Below are 21223 nucleotides of genomic sequence, written 5' to 3'. Positions count from 1 at the left end.
GGTTCTGCTAAAGCAGGGGCTGCTGGCTCAGTTGCTGACGATCCGGGTTCGGCGAGTTCAGGGGCTGCTGGCTCAGTTGCTGACGATCCGGGTTCGGCGAGTTCAGGGGCTGTGGGTTCAGGTGCTGCTGATCCGGGCCCTACACAGGACAATACTGTTGTAGAGGTTGTTGAAAAGTGTCCCACAGATACTACTACCTGTTATGTAATGGACGCACAGACTTAAACTAATGAAGCAGAATGTTCTCTGGAGGAGGAATGTGTGATGTTGGTAAAGGAAGGCCTTTCTAAGGTCAAGGATAAAAAGAGGAAACCTGATGAGGTGTCTCCGCCTTCTAGTATAGCGACAAAGGTTTCTCGTCAGAGTAGGTGTCTGCAGTCGGATGAGAGTGAAGGTGATGAAGCCAGTGATGTGGAGTCTCTGGCTGTCTCGCAGACGGGGACTCAGAAACAGACTGGAGACTCTCTCGTGAGTATTAGGAAGTTCTTGCAGGACACTAAGGGGGCCAGAAATGTAAAAGTTGACCAAGTGTTTCCTGATTTGCAACTCTTCCTTGATTCAGTCAATATTTTTCTGAGAAGTCCTGGTGGTCTGGGGGAGGAAGCTTTCACTGAACAGGAAACTTTTTGTTTGAAAAAATAGTTCAAAAAGTCAAAAAGCAGTTAGGTGATGAATGATGAATAAGTTTTTCAATTTATTCTTTCTCTGTCGACTTGTTTCTGTTGTGCAACCTCTTTTCTGTATTATGGCAGACATAAGAATGGGAAGCTTAAATTTAAATGGAGCAAGGGGTGATGGGAAAAAGGCCTCTCTTTTCAAGCTGTGTGCCCTTAAAAAGTTAGATGTGCTTTTAGTACAAGAGACACACAGTACCACTGATAATGAGGCTGACTGGAGGACAGAATGGACTGGTGAGACCTTTTTAAGTGACAAAACCAGTAACAGTGATGGAGTTTGTATTATTTTCTCCAGGAATTTTATTCCTCAGTCTGTCGAGTCTGAGGAAGTTATTAAAGGCTGCCGGTTAAAATTAACAGCAGTGTATGAACAGGTAAAAATGGTGTTTATTAATATCTACGCTCCAGTTGTGGGAGTGGAGAGGTTAGTCTTCCTGGATGTTTTAGATGAGGTTATTGAGAATTGTACCAGTGAGGACTATTTATTCATTGGTGGAGATTTCAGTTGTACTGAGGACAGCAGGTTGGACAGGAACCATGCAGAGCTTCATGCTGCCTCTCGCAGTCGTCTGGTTCGTCTTATTGAGGCTCATGAACTGTGTGATGTGTGGAGAGGGTTTCATGACAAACAGAGACAATACACCTGGACACATGTTAAGGATAACTTGATGTCTATGGCCAGGCTTGAAACATCAGTTTAATGTGTTCAAAAGTTGTAGCCTTGTTGGTTTTTCTGACCACTCACTAGTAATGGTTTCTGTCTTTATAAAATGTGTAAAACCCAATAGTGCCTATTGGCATTCTAACACAGCCTTACTGGAGGATAGAAACTTCAAGGACACTTTTGTCTGTTTTTGGAGAAACCACCAGAGTACAATATCAGATTTTGTGTCTGTACAACTGTGGTGGGATATTGGAAAAGTCCAAATAAGACAACTGTGTCAACATTACACTCGGAATGTCACACGAACCTTAATGACTTCAGTGAAAGCTCTGGAGTCTGAAGTAGAGGAACTCCAGGGCTTGGCTGAGGCCACAGGGGACCAACACCATACTGAGGCACTCGCAGCAAAAAAGTCTCGTTTGACCAACCTGCTGGGTGTTTCAGCTCAGGGCGCTTTGGTCAGATGGATGTCCCGTCACACTTTTTCTTTGGCCTGGAGCGTAAGAATGGACAGAAGCAGTTCATTCGCAGCTTAAGATCTGACACTGGGCAGGCGCTGACTGACCATACTGCGATTCGCAAGTGTGCTGTCAGTTTCTACAGTAACCTGTTTAGCTGTGAGCATAGAGAGGAGCAGGCAGTGGCTCAGAGTTTTTATACCGATCTCCCTCAGGTGGACCGGCAGAGCAATGTAGAGTGGGAAAGCTCCTGGTATTGATGGTCTACCTGTTGGCTTTTACAAATCTTTCTGGTCAGTGATCGGATCTGCTGGCGGTGCTAAGTGACAGTCTCGCCAGACGGCGTCTGCCATTGAGCTGCAGGCGGGCGGTTCTCACCTTGCTGCCCAAGAAAGGTGACCCACAGTCCATTACAAACTGGAGGCCTGTGTCACTGCTTTGCACTGATTATAAGCTCCTCTCAAAGTTGTTAGCAACCAGACTGAGTAAAGTGATGGGACAGGTGATTCATTGTGACCAGACCTACTGTGTACCTGGCAGGTTGATTTCAGTTAACATCATTCTGATTCGAGACTTTTTAGAGATCTGTAAGCTGTTTGGCCTCAATGCCGGCATCATATCCATTGATCAAGAAAAAGCCTTTGACCGTGTTGAGCATGAATATCTCTGGCTCACATTGAGGGCCTTTGGTTTTGGTCCTGGCTTTATTAGCAAACTTAAGGTTCTGTATTGTGACATTCAGAATGTGCTGAAAATTAATGGTGGTTTGAGTGCTCCTTTTCAAATGCAAAGGGAGATTACACAAGGCTGCGCCCTCTCGGGCATGTTATACTCCCTAGCATTTGAGCCATTGTTACACAAACTCAGATCTGACCTTCGGGGTATAACTATCCCAGGTTGCAGTGCACCCTTAAAACTGTCAGCCTATGCGGATGATCTAGTAATTGTGGTGAACAGACAGCAGGCTATTGACATGTTGAAGAGGGACATCGTCCAGTTTGGCTTAATATCTTCGGCCAAAGTTAACTGGATCAAAAGCGAGGCTGTCAGTGTTGGGGTTGTACTGGAGAAAAAGCTCCATTTGCCTGGGAGGTTGACTTGGAAGGTGGGGAGGCGGAAATATCTAGGGGTGTTTCTGGGTGATCAGTCCGTTGTTCTTAAAAAACTGGGAAAATGTTCTTGAAAAGGTCAAAGGTCGGTTGGCAAAGTTGAAGGGGATCATAACCGAGATGTCCTACAGAGGTCGAGTCCTGATCATCAACAACTTGATATCATCAATGTTATGGCATCGCCTGTCAATTGTTGACCCCCCCACCAGGCCTGCTGTCCAAGAACCAAGCTCCTCTTGTCGACTTCTTCTGGGACAAACTGCACTGGGTGCCTGAGTGTATGCTGTACCTGCTGAGGGTTGAAGGAAGACAGGGCCTGATCCACCTGAGCAGCAGGGGGGGCTACCTTCCATTTCCTGTTCCTGCAAAGGTTTCTGTATGGTCCTGTTGAGTTAGTGTGGAGGTTGCTGGCTTGCACCATTCTGAGCCAGCTAGGTGGCCTGGGACTGGACAGATCTTTGGTTTTGATGGACTTGAAACAGCTTAACATCAAGGACCTACCTGACTTCTACTGTGGGCTGTTCAAGGTGTGGAACTTGTTAAAGCATAGAGAGACTAAAACAACACAGCTCTTTGTTTTGGCTGCTCCAGGAACCAATCATACATGGCTTCCGTTTCAGTGCAGTCTGTCAAGTGAGGCCAACTCTGCTGAGGCGGTTCTGTGTGTTGAACATGGTGACTCTGGGACATGTGGTTCAGCTTGCAGGCCCAGACTTGGACAATCCAGATCCTCTCGCCTCCCGCTTAGAGCTGAGATCAACTCGCGTCATCACTCTGCTGCTTACCAAAAGGAGAGAAGCTCTCACAAGTGGTGAGCGGATGCTGTTGGTCCGGCATTATAATGGTTCTGTTAGACCTGACGAGAAGGATGTTTTCCCTTCAATGAACATTTCCCCAGATTTGAAGGACTGTACAGGACCTCTTTTAAAACGTGAGATTCCCTCTGTGTTTTCTTTTCGGGGTCCAAATGGAAGGTCAGTGTACAAAATGTATGTTAAAGTTCTGCACAGGGACAAATTGAATGGTAAACCTGACACCCCATGGAGGGCTCACCTAGGTCTGAGGGACAGTGTTGGTCCTGAGTGGAGAGCGCTGTACAAACCACCATTGGTCAAAAGAGCTGCAGACCTGCAGTGGAGGGTCTTACATGGTGTCGTGGCTGTTAATGCTTTTGTCTCTGTATTAATTCTGAGGTTAGCCATGAGTGTCCATTTTGCTCTGATGGTGAAAGTGTCTTTCATTGCTTCATGGAATGTTGTCGACTGCTGCAACTGTTTACATTACTGGAAAAGGTTTTTGGTTGTTTGGGGAGGTCTTTTCCAAACCCATGTTCATTCTGGGCTATAGGAACTCAGAAAAACAAGGCCACATGCAGCTTCTTAATGTCGTTCTGGGGAGTGCAAAGATGACTGTGTACCTGAGCAGAAGAAACAGGATGGAGGAAGCTGAGGATGATGCTGCTGCTGTCTTTGTGTTTATAAAAATGTTAAGAGCTCATTAAAAGTAGATTTGTGCTCCTTTAAATGGGTGGAGGATGTGGGAAGTGTTGGCAGTGTGTGGTGTAGTAAAGATGTGCTTTGCTGTGTTGTGGATGGTGAGCTGATCTTGGGGAGTGTCCTGAGGTCTTGGAGAGTGTCCTGAGGTCTTGGGGAGTGTCCTGAGGTCTTGGGGAGTGTCCTGAGGTCTTGGAGAGTGTCCTGAGGTCTTGGGGAGTGTCCTGAGGTCTTGGGGAGTGTCCTGAGGTCTTGGGGAGTGTCCTGAGGTCTTGGGGAGTGTCCTGAGGTCTTGGAGAGTATCCTGAGGTCTTGGGGAGTGTCCTGCGGTCTTGGAGAGTGTCCTGAGGTCTTGGGGAGTGTCCTGAGGTCTTGAGGAGTGTCCTGAGGTCTTGGGGAGTGTCCTGAGGTTTTGGGGAGTGTCCTGAGATCTTGGGGAGTGTCATGAGGTCTTGGGGGGTGTCCTGAGATCTTGGGGAGTGTCCTGAGGTCTTGGGGAGTGTCCTGAGATCTTGGGGAGTGTCCTGAGATCTTGAGGAGTGTCCTGAGGTCTTGGGGAGTGTCCTGAGGTCTTGGGGAGTGTCCTGAGATCTTGAGGAGTGTCCTGAGGTCTTGAGGAGTGTCCTGAGGTTTTGGGGAGTGTCCTGAGATCTTGGGGAGTGTCCTGAGGTCTTGGGGAGTGTCCTGAGGTCTTGGAGAGTATCCTGAGGTCTTGGGGAGTGTCCTGCGGTCTTGGAGAGTGTCCTGAGGTCTTGGGGAGTGTCCTGAGGTCTTGAGGAGTGTCCTGAGGTCTTGGGGAGTGTCCTGAGGTTTTGGGGAGTGTCCTGAGATCTTGGGGAGTGTCCTGAGATGATTTACATTCTGTCAGTCTTGTGTTACTGACCATGTTGCTCTTTGTGTTGTAATTTTGTTGTCATTTTTATTAAACTGTTGTTGAAAGTCTCTCTCTGTCTGTCTCTCTGTCTCTGTCTCTGTCTGTCTCTCTCTCCCTCAGGCAACACAGTGGGGAGTGGGGCATTTGGACGAGTGGTGGAGGCCACGGTCTATGGTCTGCAGCCCCCCCACTCCTCCACCAAGGTGGCTGTGAAAATGTTAAAATGTGAGAAGCTGTCTGTCTTACCTGTCTATCTGTCTAGCTCTGAGTCTCTGTCTCTCTCTGTCCACCTTTCTCTCTCGCTTTTTTTCTCTACATTTCTGTCTGTCTACCTTCCTGTCTCCCCTCTCTGTGTCTTCCACTTTCCATTTTTAACAATATTAACATTATTTGTTTCACTTCTTGTTTACAAATATTTGTCTCCATGTCTGTGTGTTGGATTTGTGTTATTGTGTGGTGTGTATTATGTGTGTGTGTGTGTGTGTGTGTGCAGCTACAGCTAGCGTCAGCGAGGGCCGGTCTCTGATGTCGGAGCTAAAGGTCCTCAGTCACCTTGGACCTCACATCAACATCGTCAATCTGCTGGGAGCCTGCACCCAGGGAGGTGTGTGTGTGTGTGTGTGTGTGTGTGTGTGTGTGTGTGTGTGTGTGTGTGTGTGTGTGTGTGTGTGTTTGTGTGTGTTTGTGCGCTCCTTACATTTACTACTCCTTTAAAGGATGGAAAATGATAAAGAGAGGCAGAGAAACCGGTCTGCCGTGCTTGTGGTGGGTCATCAGGTCAGTTACCAAGAACTTGAAGTGATGATGAAAAGACTTCATGCATATGCAGGTTTCATGTTGAAGTTCAACTTTATTGTCATGTGTGTTTCAACACAACACAACACAATGACACTCTTGTGCTCTGCCTCTCTCTGCCTTAACACAAGGACACACCATTCACACAAATCAGAGAAATCAAGTTACTTTCACACTTAAATCCAGACATGACTGTGAGCTGATGACGTCATCGTGAGCTGATGACGTCGTGATGAGCGTATGTCATGATGGGCTGATGACGTCACGGTGGGTTGTCAGCAATGTGGACTGAAACGCGCTCCGTGTTGCGGGCTGCTGTATAAAAGCCCGTATACAGTAGAGGGCGCTGTTTACTTAAGTTGCGTACTTGTCCTTCAGGTCTGTTGGAAACCCTGCAAGCAGTCGGTCTGCCTGGTATCTAGTCCAGCGTGATGGGAAGCCCAGGTTGTTGTGATGGGTTTCTAACTAGCGGCTGGTGCCGAGTGCAGGTACTGCTTACTGAGGGGAAGGAAGGAAGGAAGGAAGAAGGACAGCCTTAAAGAGAGCCGGGCCGTCATGCGGTGCAGCGCCACACCTCTTGTCCTGGTGCAGCGTAGACCAGAGATCTTCAACAGGGGGTCCGCGACCCCTACAGGGTCCTCAGATTTACTGGAGGGTGTCCGCCAAATTATTTGATCTCAGACTTTTTTTTCTTCCAAACATGTGGGAAAATACACATGAACATGAATACAAGCTATAATAAGCAACGATAAATCTTCCTATCCGTTAAAAAACGGCAACGTTGAAGATCCCCATGAATCCTCGTGCAATAGTGTGATCACCCTGAAAGCCGAGCACCAGCTAGCCACCCTATGCTAAACCACTGTACAGTGGCTTGCAAAAGTATTCATACCCCTTGAGCTTTTCCACACTTTGTCACGTTACGACCACAAACATGAATATATTTTATTGGAATTTTATGTGAAAGACCAACACAACGTGGCCCACAATTGTGAAGTACAAAGAAAATTATACATGATGTTAAACATTTTTTACAAATAAAAAACTTAAAAGTGCGGTGTGCAAAAGTATTCAGCTCCCTTTTCTCTGAGTGCAGCCAGTTGCCTTCAGAAGTTGCCTGATGATTGCTGAATGATCGAATGTTGACCTAATGACTAAATAGAGTCAACCTGTGTGTAATCTAATCTCAGGACAAATACAGCTGTTCTGTGACGGCCTCAGAGGTTTGTTAAGGGAATATTGGGGAGCAAACAGCATCATGAAGTCCAAGGAACACACCAGACAGGTCAGGGATAAAGCTGTGGAGAAGTTTAAAGCAGGGTTAGGCTATAAAAAGATTTCCCAAGCTTTGAACATCTCACGGGGCACTGTTCAATCCATCATCCGGAAATGGAGAGAGTATGGCACAACTGCAAACCTACCAAGACACGGCCGTCCACCTAAACTTACAGGCCGAACAAGGAGAGCACTGATCAGAGATGCAGCCAAGAGGCCTGTGGTGACTCTGGACGAACTGCAGAGATCCACAGCTCAGGTGGGGGAATCTGTCCACAGGACAACTATTGGTCATGCACTGCACAAATCTGGCCTTTATGGAAGAGTGGCAAGAAGAAAGCCGTTGTTAAAAGAAAACCATAAGAAGTCCCGTTTGCAGTTTGCCAGAAGCCATGTGGGGGACACAGCAAACATGTGGAAGAAGGTGCTCTGGTCAGATGAGACCAAAATTCAACTTTTTGGCCTAAATGCAAAACGCTATGTGTGGCGGGAAACTAACACTGCACATCACTCTGAACACACCACCATCCCCACTGTCAAACATGGTGGTGGCAGCATCATGCTCTGGGGGTGCTTCTCTTCAGCAGGGACAGGGAAGATGGTCAGAGTTGATGGGAAGATGGATGGAGCCAAATACAGGGCAATCTTGGAAGAAAACCTGTTGGAGTCTGCAAAAGACTTGAGACTGGGGCCTCCAGAGGTTCACCTTCCAGCAGGACAACGACCCTAAACATAAAGCCCGGGCTACAATGGACTGGTTTAAAACAAACAGATTCATGTGTTAGAATGGCCCAGTCAAAGTCCAGACCTAAATCCAATTGAGAATCTGTGGCAAGATCTGAAAACTGCCGTTCACAAACGCTCTCCATCTAATCTGACTGAGCTTGAGCTGTTTTGCAAAGAAGAATGGGCAAAAATGTCAGTCTAGATGTGCAAAGCTGGTAGAGACATACCCCAAAAGACTTGCAGCTGTAGTTGCAGCAAAAGGCGGTTCCACAGAGTATTGACTCAGGGGGGCTGAATACTTTTGCACACCGCACTTTTCAGTTTTTTATTTGTAAAACATTTTTTAAATCATGTATAATTTTCTTTGTACTTCACAATTGTGTGCCACTTTGTGTTGGTCTTTCACATAAAATTCCAATAAAATATATGAATGTTTGTGGTCGAAACGTGACAAAATGTGGAAAAGCTCAAGGGGTATGAATACTTTTGCAAGCCACTCTATGTGCGGCGCCAGTGAAACCCTGGAAATGACTGCACGCCATGTTAGCCAAATAGGTACGCATTGTTAGCCTAAGCACACAGCCATGCTTACGTTGATGTGATGTACAACGGATCACTGTGTAACTTCTCAACCAGGAAGCTCTAACAGAGCCTGCAGGGGGCAGCAGGTCTCTGAACGGAGCACGGGGCAAGCGGACCCTAACCCAGTTCTTAACACACACAAGAAAGTAGTCTTAACCACCCTTGGCATTTTCTCTGTTGTTAATGTTGTGTGGCAAGCGCTAATTTAATATTCATCATTAAAAGGAGCTTCTCAGACCTTACTTTGATTTGCTGATGTTTCAGTTTGTGATATCAGATGTTGCAGTTGTTCCTGTGTTTTCCCCTTTTCTTTCTTTTCTCTCATGTTGTACAGGTTTTGGTATTATTTCACTTTGCTCACTTTCTTGTAAACTTGTTCAGGTCCTGTTTTAATATCTGTGTGTGTGTGTGTAACGTTATCTTACTTTTAAACATACAGATTATAATTTTCCCTCTCCATCCCCCTATCATCCAGGCCCAGTTTTGCTGATTACAGAATTCTGTTGTCATGGCGACCTGGTTGGCTACCTGCAGCACAACAAACACACCTTCCTGCAGAGCAACACATCGCCGCAAGACAAGAGGTCAGAAACATTTCAGCACTCAAACCTTTAAGACACCCCCCATCACCTCACCTCTCTATGACACACCCCCATACCCTTACTTCTGTAAAACAGACAACTATAACTTCACTTCCGTAAGACACACACCTTTAACTTCCCTGTTAAGACACGCCCCCTATAACTTCACCTCTCTAACACACGCCACCTATAACCTCACTTCGTTCATCTTTTGATTTTTTGGTGGGTGAAAAAGGGGACAAGGAGCAGTTGCGTACACTACAGGCCGCTGACACAACCATCAGTTCATTACATGGTCTGCTGGACAGTGGCTCCTGTGTTGATTCACCTGAATTCTGTCTTCAGGATGGCTTTGTCTACTTCAGAGACAAGAGATCCTCATATCACCTACATCCCTGTAAGGATCTCTGTCTATATGTGCCCACCTCACTCCGTGGCAACCTGGTGGAATACTTTCATGACCACCCTATGGCAGGTCATCTTGGGATCGCAAAGACCCAGGGTCGCCTCCAAAAGCGGGTGTACTGGCCTGGCATGAGAGGTGATGTTAAGAGATACGTGCTGACTTGTACGACATGTCAGTTCAGCAAGCTGTCAAACTGTAAGCCTGGAGGATTCCTACCACCAGTGGTGGCCTCTTTCCCTTGGGAGTTCATGGGAGTTGACTTTGCAAAGCCCCTTCCAAGGTCTTTACGGCGCAACGAATACATTCTCGTCTTCGTTGACTATTTCACTAAGTGGGTTGAGCTCTGCCCAGTGTGTGAAGCACCTGCTCATGTGGCTGCTGTTACGTTCCTTTCTGAGGTCTTCGCCAGACATGGCACACCAAAACACCTGTTGTCGGATAGGGGTATCCAGTTCATCAGCAACATGTTCGAGTCAGTCATGGTGGTGTTGGGGACTGCCCACAGGCTGACTACAGCCTACCACCCGCAATCCAACCAAACTGAAAGAGTGAATCAGATGATAAAGACCGCAGGCAGAGCTTATGTTGGGACACACGAAGTGGGAACGTCACCTTTCAATTATCTCCTTTGCACTGGAAACAGCTCCTCATCAGAGCATGGGTGATTCACCTGCCTTCCTCCTTTATGGCAGGGATCTCAACATGCCACTGGACCTGTGGGTGCAACCTGAGCTGGAACCTGCTCCAGAGACTGTGGAAGTCAACAAGTCTGAGCTGTCTGCTCTCATGAAACGCAGGAATGTCACTATGACAAGAAAAGAAGACGGGTGACATTCGAGATTGGAGACTTGGTTCGGCTGAGAAATCATCCATGCTCTGATGCATCCGCCAGTTTCACTGCCAAATTGGCCTCCTTGTACAAGGGTCCCTACAGGATTGATCAAGTGATGTTGGACTTGAATTACAAGTTGTCTAGGGTCTCAGACAATTCGTTTATCATGTGTCCAACTCCCTACCCTTCTTCACTTGGGGAGGTGATACACGATCTTCACAAAATCCTTCTCTGACAGCAGCGGAGACTGACTGTGGTGAGTCGATGAGGAGGAGGAATACAGGTTCGACTTCCTCTTTGGCAATGGGGAAGACATTGGCCCTCCGGTTGGGGAAAGTGAGGAGCCCCCGGCAGTCCTGGAACAGTCGGCGAGCCTTGGCGTCTCACAATTGGAGATGGATCTGGAGGACCGTAGGCCGTTGACCTCACCGACTCACGCTCACTCCTCCCAATACTCATTTAGGCCAAGACACACACCTAGAGTGACCTCTAACTGGCCCTCTAATCACTGGTCTCGCCCCCATTTTGCTCAGAAGTTTGATTTGTGAGTTGAGGGCCTTTTCTTTCGGTTTTTACTGCGGTTCTCTGTCTTTTGTTTCATTCTCATTAAGGAGCTGTTTTCACACAGGGGGTTTCATCTAACCAAGAGTGGTTTGTTTTATTTTGGTCTGGTACGTAGTCGACCAAGTCGTTTAAAGTGTGAGCAATTTCAGCATTTTCACTGTCCTCTGTGTTCTTTGAAGGTTTTGTCACAGGTCTTTGTGTTCGCTATAACAAAGAGGGAAAAGCCATCAGCTGTATATGTACCTGCAGAGTGTTGGACATGAGGATACTGGTTTTGAGCTTTGAGCTGTGGAAGTCTTTTATTTTCATCAAAACACTAAATTTGAGTCCCTCTCCTGTCTAGTGAGGCCCAAGGTTGGCCCTTGTTTTAAGGGGTGGGGCATATAATGATCGCTGCCTAGGTGTCCATTTTGCGATGTAACACTTCCGTAACAGGGGCGCTCAAGTTTTATTGTGTTTTTTTTGTTGTTGTCATATTTATTATGTGTACAATCCCAATATGCTTGACAGAAGCAGAAAAAATAATAATAAAGAAACGCAGCCCTAAGTGAATTGACTGATATTGCTAACCTCAGGAGCTAAACATATAGCAGAATGGCAACAGCACACAAGAAAAAAAAATGGCAAAAGGGAACTCAAAAAGCGGTTTGAATAATGGATGGATGGATGGATGGAACTCAAAAAGGCTCCTAGATCAGTTTTAGGTGGAAGATATGTTGAATAAATTGAAGAGTTTGTCCTTGATGACCTGAGACATCAGACCATGAATTGCCTCTATGGTTGTTTTGCAGCTGTCTTGTGTTGCTTTGGTCAGTTTGTCCTCAGACTTCCTGTTGTGTGTCCAGGCCGAGCATGAAGCTGCCTCTACCCAGCTGGGCCTCAGACTGTTCCAGCTTCTCAGACAGGTCGAAGATCTGGCCCATAGCATAGTCAGAGTTTTTGAGAAGACTTGAGGAGCTTATTGTGTTGACCCAATATTTATTCCAAAGGAGCTCCAGTAGCTTTCTATCAAGGGATGACTTGAAGTAGGTAAATCCAAGGCATAATACTGTTTACAGTGTACGCCAAAGTCTTCAGTCTCGTTCAAGGGGATTTTCTGATATTCTGAGGGTCCTTCATCTGGGGGTTTGTAACCCTTTGGATGGGTTTGGAAGGCGCCGAGGTTGACTTTCCCTGCAGATATTGTTCGAGTGAGGTCGATCACAACAGCCACAAAAGGTTCCTGAAATTGTCGGTTGAGCATCTGAATGCTGACATCTGTGCCTGAGAGCCAGCATCCGTAGCCTGGGTGACTGTGGTACCAGCCAATAGCGTTCTCTAGCCGACCGACCTGTTTAGCATTTTTAATGTAGGCAGCCATGTCTTTGTATGCTGCAGCCTGAGCATTGACTCGGGTCTCTGTGCCCTCCACAGGAAAGGCAAAACTGTCCATAATGATCATGGTTTCACTGTCCACCTTCCCCAGCATGAGACCCTTCACCTCCAAGTTACCTACAGATCTGGCATGCGTCACCATTTTCAACCGCACCAGAGCTGAAATCTTGCAGTACTTGAAATTAGTGGTGGTCCTTCATCCATGGCTTTGCAAAGAGGATTTCTAGCTGCCGCTTTTTGTCACATTTGTAAATGTCATCTATGCTCTGAACTCCCTGCATGCTGTTAGTCAGCTCCCACGTCTTCTGCACTATGCTGCTCCCTGCCATACCGGCAAACTATATGTAGAGTTTCGCAATGTTTTAAAAAGAATTCACGATTTAAACAAGTTTGCGACGAAACGCTCAAAATGTTAGCAGGACTGGTTTTATTGTAGTATTGGGTAGGCGCTCGTGTGAACTATCGTCACCAAGTTTTGTAATAATCCCCTTTTCAGGCTGAAACCATGAACTGTATCCCAACGTCTGTCCTCAATAAAACTACAGCTGTGGTATGAAGATTTTTATCTGGTGTTCTTCCATTCCACTCTATTGACTCCACAGAGATCACCCTGATCTCTACTCTGTGTATAGCGGGGCCCGTTTATACAGTAGCTAACAAAAGAAGGGCTTGTCAGCTTAATTTCTTTTTGGTCAGCTTAATTTCTTTTTGGTCAAGCAAAGGTGCAATTTAGAAGACAGGAAAGATTAATAGGGTTTGGTGAAGTAGGGTCAGCTGAGCCAGAGGTTGTTTTATGAGGACTAGTAGTAGTTCAGCTGAAGTACAAGGAGTACAAGAAGATGTAGCGTAAAGCGAAGAGAGAGGTGGCCAAGGCAAAGGAAAAGGCGTATGGTGAGTTGCGTGACAGGTTAGACACTAAGGAAGGAGAAAAGGACTTGTACCGATTGGCTAGACAGAGGGACCGTGCTGGGAAGGATGTGCAGCAGGTTAGGGTGATCAAGGATAGAGATGGAAATGTGCTGACAAGTGAGGAGAGTGTGCTGAGAAGGTGGAAGGAGTACTTTGAGGGGCTGATGACTGAAGACAATGAGAGAGAGAAGGTCGGATGATGTAGGGATAGTGAATCAGGAAGTTCAGTGGATTAGCAAGGAGGAAGTGAGGGCAGCTATGATCTGTAGTGAGAGAAGGGTGCAGGTTGAGGAGAGCCTGGAGAGGTGGAGGTATGCACTGGAGAGAAGATGAATGAACATCAGTAGGAGCAAGACGGAATACCTATGCGTGAATGAGAGGGAGGACAGTGGAATGGTGAGGATGCAAGGAGTGGAGGTGATGAAGGTGTATGAGTTTAAATACTTGGGGTCAACTGTCCAAAGTAACGGGGAGTGCAGAAGAGAGGTGAAGAAGAGAGTGCAGGCAGGGTGGAGTGGGTGGAGAGGAGTGTCAGGAGTGATGTGTGACAGAAGGGTACCAGCAAGAGTTAAAGGGAAGGTTTACAAGATGGTTGTAAGACCAGCTATGTTGTATGGTCTGGAGACAGTGGTACTGATGAAAAGACAGGAGGTGGAGCTGGAGGTGGCAGAGATGAAGATGATAAGATTTCATTGGGAGTGATGAAGAAGGACAGGATTAGGAGCGATTATATTAGAGGGACAGCTCAGGTTGGATGGTTTGGAGACAAAGCAAGAGAGACAAGATTGAGATTGTTTGGACATGTGTGGAGGAGAGATGCTGGGTATATTGGGAGAAGGATGCTGAATATGGAGCTGCCAGGGAAGAGGAGAAGAGGAAGGCCAAAGAGGAGGTTTATGGATGTGGTGAGGGAGGACATGTAGGTGGCTGGTGTGACAGAGGAAGATGCAGAGGACAGGAAGAGATGGAAACGGATGATCCGCTGTGGCGCCCCCTAACGGGAGCAGCCGAAAGTGGTAGTAGTAGCAGTAGTAGTACGGCTGAAGGTGGAAATTTCTTTTAGAAGTTGGTTGTTGAAGAACGATCCTTTTTAAGGCAGTATGGAGGGAGGAAGGGTTCTGTGCGTCATTAATGAGAGTGGGAAATTGGAATATGCTCGGCTGCATTAATGTCGTGCTGCAGAACTTCCGGGTGTGTCTGTTTGCATAAGAACTTCCGGTACAGCCGGATGCTTACGTCCTACTAAATCATTAGTTAGCTGCTAACTTATCCGTCCAAATCTTAATTTCCTCCGAAAATCAATGAATTAAACAGGGCAAAAATGGGCGTTCAAGTATCAATGTCGTGACTCAGGCTCCATGAGACTGTTGTGTGCCACAGTGTGCAAATTCGGCGTGCTATAATGATCTTCTAAATTTCCATTCATTTCCTAGTAACTGCGAGGAAAGAGCCAAGTGGCTAGTGAAGGTTCGGAGGGATGCATTTACCATCACCAAGAGTACAAAAGTGTGTAGTGGGCATGTTGAACCGGGTGATTTCGCTGTGCCATCAACAGGTGTGTTAAGGGGGCTCAGGAAAGGAGCTGTCCCAACACACTTTGCGTGGAATGATACTCCAAACCCGCACCCAGGGTAGGTGTGTGGGAGCACCGGGAGCGTCCTGCTGGCGCCCCTCTGCCAGCTCTGGACTCCTCTGATAACGAGCTGGATGGCAGCAGCTGCCTGCAAGAGCAGGACTACTGCGCGGCTCCTAATCCTGCCGCTTTGTGTGATGCCTTGACCCAAAACAAGTCAATGAGGAAACAAATAGAAGTGCTCCAGAAACAACTAGAGACCGTCCAGCTACAGGTTCCGATGAGGACATTTGGTTTTCCACCAGGTGTGTCTGATTTGTAACATTTCATTTAATCGCCCCTGCCAAATTAACTCACCTGTTCAGTCTCTCCCCCCCCCCCCATGCCTCTCTCACACACACCCACAGGTAGTAGACTGCAGTAAGTACTGGGCTATACTTTAACAACTGTACAGAAGGTACAGTGTGAAACTACCATGTCATGTATTATGGCTTGTGTCCTAAGGTTACCTGCTACCTGTGAGCCGTAGTTCTAATGATGCCGTTATTCACCCTCGTAGTTGTCGATGTAGCTCGACATATACATGTTAAACCCCTTTTCCTTTTTGCTGGTCTGAGCTACCGAGGAAGCACTTATGATGCGATGTACATGCTGACCGTGATGCTAGGGAGGTCCTGCAAACAGCGAGTGTAAAACAAAGCCATTTGTCCTGGGTAAGACGCGAAACTGCAAGCGTAGGCTGTAGAGGGGTAGCGCCTTACCTCGGCAAGGGCCCTTTGGCTAAGGACGACGTCCCTACTGATAGACCTGGTCCTCCTGCACGCCTGTTTGGTACTTGCCATGGTGCCCAGTCCAGCCAACACACTGGGCTAGGAGAAGGGAACTCCGAATTCAAATCCACCTGCTGCCTTGTGGGTTGATGCGTCTTTAGGCAAAGGCTAGGAGAAGGTGACTGAATTCAAACCCCCGAGCACAGTCTACCCAGCGGTCAGTACCCCCCGGAATGGGTAAACCAGGGGTAAAGCGTCCCCCGGGCGCTGCACGGCGGCTGCCCACTGCTCCTGGCTACACAGCTAGCATGGGTTAAGCACAGAGAGGGATTTCATTGTGTGTATGTACAAATGACAAAGTGTATTCTGTATTCAAAGCCATCTCTGCTCTCAACAAACCAGACCGGAAGTCCTTGTGCAAGTACTCGTACGTCGGAAGCCGAACGACGCCATCTTACGCACCCAGACTAATGAACTGACTTAAGAATCTTGTGTTTTTATGTGAGAACTGTAATGTGAGTTTGAGAAATGGTTTGTTAATTATGATAAAGATTTTTAGATTCTTTGAGTGTGTACATACATGTGTTGAGGCTTTATCTCTCTGTCTCTCTCCCTGTTAAGTGTGAAGCTCTGTGTGTGTCTCTCTCTCTGTCTCTCTCTCTCTGTCTTTCTCTGTCTCCCTCTGTCTTTCTCTGTCTCTGTCTCTCTTGCTCTGTTTCTCTGTCTCTCTCTCTGTCTCTGTCTCTGTCTCTGTCTCTGTCTCTCTCTGTCTCTGTCTCTCTCTGTCTCCCTCTGTCTTTCTCTGTCTCTGTCTCTCTTGCTCTGTTTCTCTGTCTCTCTCTCTCCCTCTGTCTCTCTCTCTGTCTCCCTCTGTCTTTCTCTGTCTCTGTCTCTCTTGCTCTGTTTCTCTGTCTCTCTCTCTGTCTCTGTCTCTCTCTCTGTCTCCCTCTCCCTCTGTCTCTGTCTCTCTCTCTGTCTCCCTGTCTTTCTCTGTCTCTGTCTCTCTTGCTCTGTTTCTCTGTCTCTCTCTCTCTCTGTCTCTCTCTCTGTCTCCCTCTGTCTTTCTCTGTCTCTCTTGCTCTGTTTCTCTGTCTCTGTCTCTGTCTCTCTGTCTCCCTCTGTCTCTTTCTGTCTCTGTCTCTGTCTCTCTCTCTGTCTCCCTCTGTCTTTCTCTGTCTTTCTCTGTCTCTGTCTCTCTTGCTCTGTTTCTCTGTCTCTCTCTCTGTCTCTGTCTCTCTCTCTCTCTGTCTTTCTATGTCTCTGTCTCTCTTGCTCTCTGTCTCTGTCTCTCTGTCTTTCTCTGTCTCTGTCTCGGTCTCTCTCTGTTGAATCTCTGTTTGTTTTTCTACTCAGCAGTGACACTGATGGGGGGTACATGGACATGAATAAGGAGGAGTGTGTGCAGTATGTCACCATGCAGGAACTTGGAGATCAAATCAAATATACGGAGATCGAACCTGCGGTGTATGAGTCGCTTCAGATACAGCCAGGTATTAAAACTACTGCTAAGACCAATACTCATATAAACAATATCAACTGATAGTTGTCTGAATACTATCAACTCTACTGATACTACCAGCTAAAACTATCAACTCTACTGATACTACCAGCTAAAACTATCAACTCTACTGATACTACCAGCTAAAACTATCAACTCTACTGATACTACCAGCTAGAACTATCAACTCTACTGATACTACCAGCTAAAACTATCAACTCTACTGATACTAGCAGCTAAAACTATCAACTATACTGATACTACCAACCAATACTGGTACTATCAATCTACTGATACTACCAGCTAAAACTATCAACTCTACTGATACCACCAGCTAAAACTATCAACTATACTGATACTAGCAGCTAAAACTATCAACTATACTGATACTACCAACCAATACTGGTACTATCAATCTACTAATAGTACCAGCTAAAACGTTAAACTCTGCTGATACTACCAGCTTAAACTATCAACTCACACTTATACTACCAGCTAAAACTATCAACTCACAGTGATACGACTGGCTAAAACTATCAACTCTACTGATACTACCAGCTTAAAACTATCAACTCTACTGATACTACCAGCTAGAACTATCAACTCATACTGATACTACCCGCTAAAACTATCAACTCTACTGATACTACACGCTAAAACTATCAACTCACACTGATACTACCAGCTAAAACTATCAACTCACAGTGATACGACTGGCTAAAACTATCAACTCTACTGATAGTACCAGCTAAAACTATCAACTCACACTGATACTACCAGCTAAAACTATCAACTCTACTGATACTACCGGCTAAAACTATCAACTCTACTGATAGTACCATCTTAAACTATCAACTCACACTGATACTACCAGCTAAAACTATCAACTCTCAGTGATACGACTGGCTAAAACTATCAACTCTACTGATACTACCCACTAAAACTATCAACTCTACTGATAGTACCAGCTAAAACGTTCAACTCTACTGATAATACCAGCTTAAACTATCAACTCTACTGATACTACCAGCCAAAACTATCAACTCTACTGATACTACCAGCTAAAACTATCAACTCACACTGATACTACCAGCTAAAACTATCAACTCACACTGATACTACCAACTAAAACTATCAACTCTACTGATACTACCAGCTAAAACTATCAACTCTACTGATACTACCACTTAAAACTATCAATTCACACTGATACTACCAGCTAAAACTATGAACTCTACTGATACTACCGGCTAAAAATATCAATTCACACTGATACTACCGGCTAAAACTATCACTCACACTGATACTACCGGCTAAAACTATCACTCACACTGATACTGCTGGCTAAAACTATCAATTCACACTGATACTACCAGCTAAAACTATCAACTCTACTGATACTACCAACTAAAACTATCAACTCACACTGATACTACCGGCTAAAACTATCAATTCACACTGATACTACCAGCTAAAACTATGAACTCTACTGATACTACCAGCTTAAAACTATCAATTCACACTTTTACTACCAGCTAAAACTATGAACTCTACTGATACTACCGGCTAAAAATATCAATTCACACTAATACTAACGGCTAAAACTATCACTCACACTGATACTACCGGCTAAAAATATCAATTCACACTGATACTACCGGCTAAAACTATCACTCACACTGATACTACCAGCTAAAACTATCACTCACACTGATACTACCGGCTAAAACTATCAACTCTACTGATACTACCAACTAAAACTATCAGCTCACACTGATACTACCGGCTAAAACTATCAACTCTACTGATACTACCAGCCAAAACTATCAACTCACACTGATACTACCGGCTAAAACTATCAACTCTACTGATACTACTACAAAAATATCACAACTGATATTATGAAAAGTACCCAGATGGTAAAAATTGAATTGTCCTTTAATCTGAGCTATCATCTCCTCTCCTCTTCTCAGGTCTGGGCCAAGAGGAGTCTACTCTCTCCCTCAGTGAATCTCCTCTCCTCAGCCTCCAGGACCTCCTCTGTTTTTCCCACCAGGTCGCTCAGGGAATGGCTTTCCTGTCCTCCAAAAATGTAAGTAGCCCTCAGCCCGATTCAGTTCAGCCCTGTTCAGTTCAGTTCTGTTTTGTTCAGCCCTGTTTTGTTGCATTTAACTTTCTTTGGTTTGGCTTGGTTTGGTTCTGTCCTCTTGTGTTTGGTTTACTCCTGCTAGGTTTAGTATGATTTGGTTCTGTTTGATTTTGTTGGGTTTTCTTCTTCCTCTTTCCTCTTTTCACTTCTCTCCTCTCATTATTAATGTGCTGATGTACCCAGCTCATTCAACAGTGTTTAGGAATTGTCAAGGTTTTGTTGCTGTTATACAGGTGCGTCTCAAAAAATTAGAATATTGTGGTAAAGTTCATTATTTTCCGTAATTTAATTCAAAAAGTGAATTACATATATTCTAGATTCGTTATACATAAAGTGAAATATGTCAAGCCTTTTTTTTGTTTTAGTCTTGATGATTACAGCTTACAGCTCATGAAAATCAAAAATCCAGTATCTCAAAATATTAGAATATTACATAAGATCAATAAAAAAAACGACTTATAATACAGAAATGTCAACCTTCTGAAAAGTATGTTCATTTAGGCACTCTATACTTGGTCGGGGCTCCTTTTGCACGAATTACTGCATCAATGCGGCGTGGCATGGAGGCAGTCAGCCTGTGGCCCTGCTGAGGTGTTATGGAAGCCCAGGTTGCTTTGATAGCGGCCTTCAGCTCGTCTGCATTGTTGGGTCTGGTGTCTCTCATCTTCCTCTTGACAATACCCCATAAGCCACAGAAGGTCGTTGCTGAAAGGGCTGGCTGTTGGCAGAGCGCTGTATCAAAGCTGGAAGGGAAAAGTGTGGTAGGAAAAAGGTGCACAAGCAACAGGGATGACCGCAGCCGTGAGAGGATTGTCAAGCAAGGCCAATTCAAGAACTTGGGGGAGCTTCACAAGGAGTGGACTGAGGCTGGAGTCAGTGCATCAAGAGCCACCATGCACAGACGTGCCCAGGAACTGGGCTACAAGTGTCGCATTCCTAGTGTCAAGCCACTCCTGAACCAGAGACAACGTCAGAAGCGTCCTACCTGGGCTAAGGAGAAAAAGAACTGGGCCGTTGGTCAGTGGTCCAAAGTCCTCTTTTCAGATGAAAGTAAATGTTGCATTTCATTTGGAAATCAAGGTCCCGGAGTCTGGAGGAAGAGTGGAGAGGCACAGAATCCAAGCTGCTTGAAGTCCAGTGTGACGTTTCCACAGTCAGTGATGACTTGGGGTGCCATGTCATCTGCTGGTGTTGGTCCAATGTGTTTCATCAAGCCCAGAGTCAAAGCAGCCATATACCAGGAGATTTTAGAGCACTTCATGCTTCTGTCTGCTGACAAGCTTCATGGAGATGCTGTTTTCATTTTCCAGCAGGACTTGGCACCTGCCCACAGTGCCAGAACTACCATGGTATTACTGTGCTTGATTGGCCAAGCTAACTCACCTGACCTGAACCCCATAGAGAATCTATGCGGTATTGTCAAGAGGAAGATGAGAGACACCAGACCCAACAATGCAGACGAGCTGAAGGCCGCTATCAAAGCAACCTGGGCTTCCATAACACCTCAGCAGGGCCACAGGCTGACTGCCTCCATGCCACGCCGCATGGATGCAGTAATTCATGCAAAAGGAGCCCCGACCAAGTATTGAGTGCATAAACGAACATACTTTTCAGAAGGTCAACATTTCTGTATTATAAAGCCTTTTCTTGATTGGTCTTACTTAATATTCAAATATTTTGAGACACTGGATTTGTGATTTTCTTGAGCTGTAAGCCGTAATCATCAAGATTAAAACAAAAAAGGCCTGACATATTTCACTTTATGTGTAATGAATCTAGAATATATGAAAGTTTCACTTTTTGAATTAAATTACGGAAAATAATAAACTTTTCCACAATATTCAAATTTTTTGAGATGTACCTGCACAACACAAACAACAAACAAAATGTGTCTGAAATGTTTTTTTTTTTACA

The 21223-nt window shown here is 45.7% G+C and overlaps 1 protein-coding gene across 7 annotated transcripts in view; it reads left to right on the top strand.

Annotated features, from left to right (window-relative positions):
* The window catches only part of LOC130116659 (platelet-derived growth factor receptor beta-like), a 143236-nt gene that overhangs the window by 83462 nt on the left and 38551 nt on the right, over positions 1 to 21223 (top strand). For 6 of the 7 annotated variants that reach the window (XM_056284639.1, XM_056284641.1, XM_056284640.1 and 3 more), the window contains 5 exons: positions 5396 to 5500; positions 5769 to 5879; positions 9129 to 9237; positions 17016 to 17152; positions 19134 to 19252. In XM_056284639.1, coding sequence (XP_056140614.1) covers positions 5396 to 5500; positions 5769 to 5879; positions 9129 to 9237; positions 17016 to 17152; positions 19134 to 19252 — 581 coding nt within the window. The remainder of the gene's footprint in view (positions 1 to 5395; positions 5501 to 5768; positions 5880 to 9128; positions 9238 to 17015; positions 17153 to 19133; positions 19253 to 21223) is intronic. The other variant, XM_056284638.1, reaches the window with a different exon arrangement.

The sequence above is a fragment of the Lampris incognitus genome, chromosome 8 (assembly GCF_029633865.1).
Source record: "Lampris incognitus isolate fLamInc1 chromosome 8, fLamInc1.hap2, whole genome shotgun sequence".
Taxonomy (NCBI): Eukaryota; Metazoa; Chordata; class Actinopteri; order Lampriformes; family Lampridae; genus Lampris; species Lampris incognitus.
The sequence above is the reverse complement of the archived record's forward strand: the minus strand, read 5'-3'. Positions and strand labels throughout refer to the sequence as shown.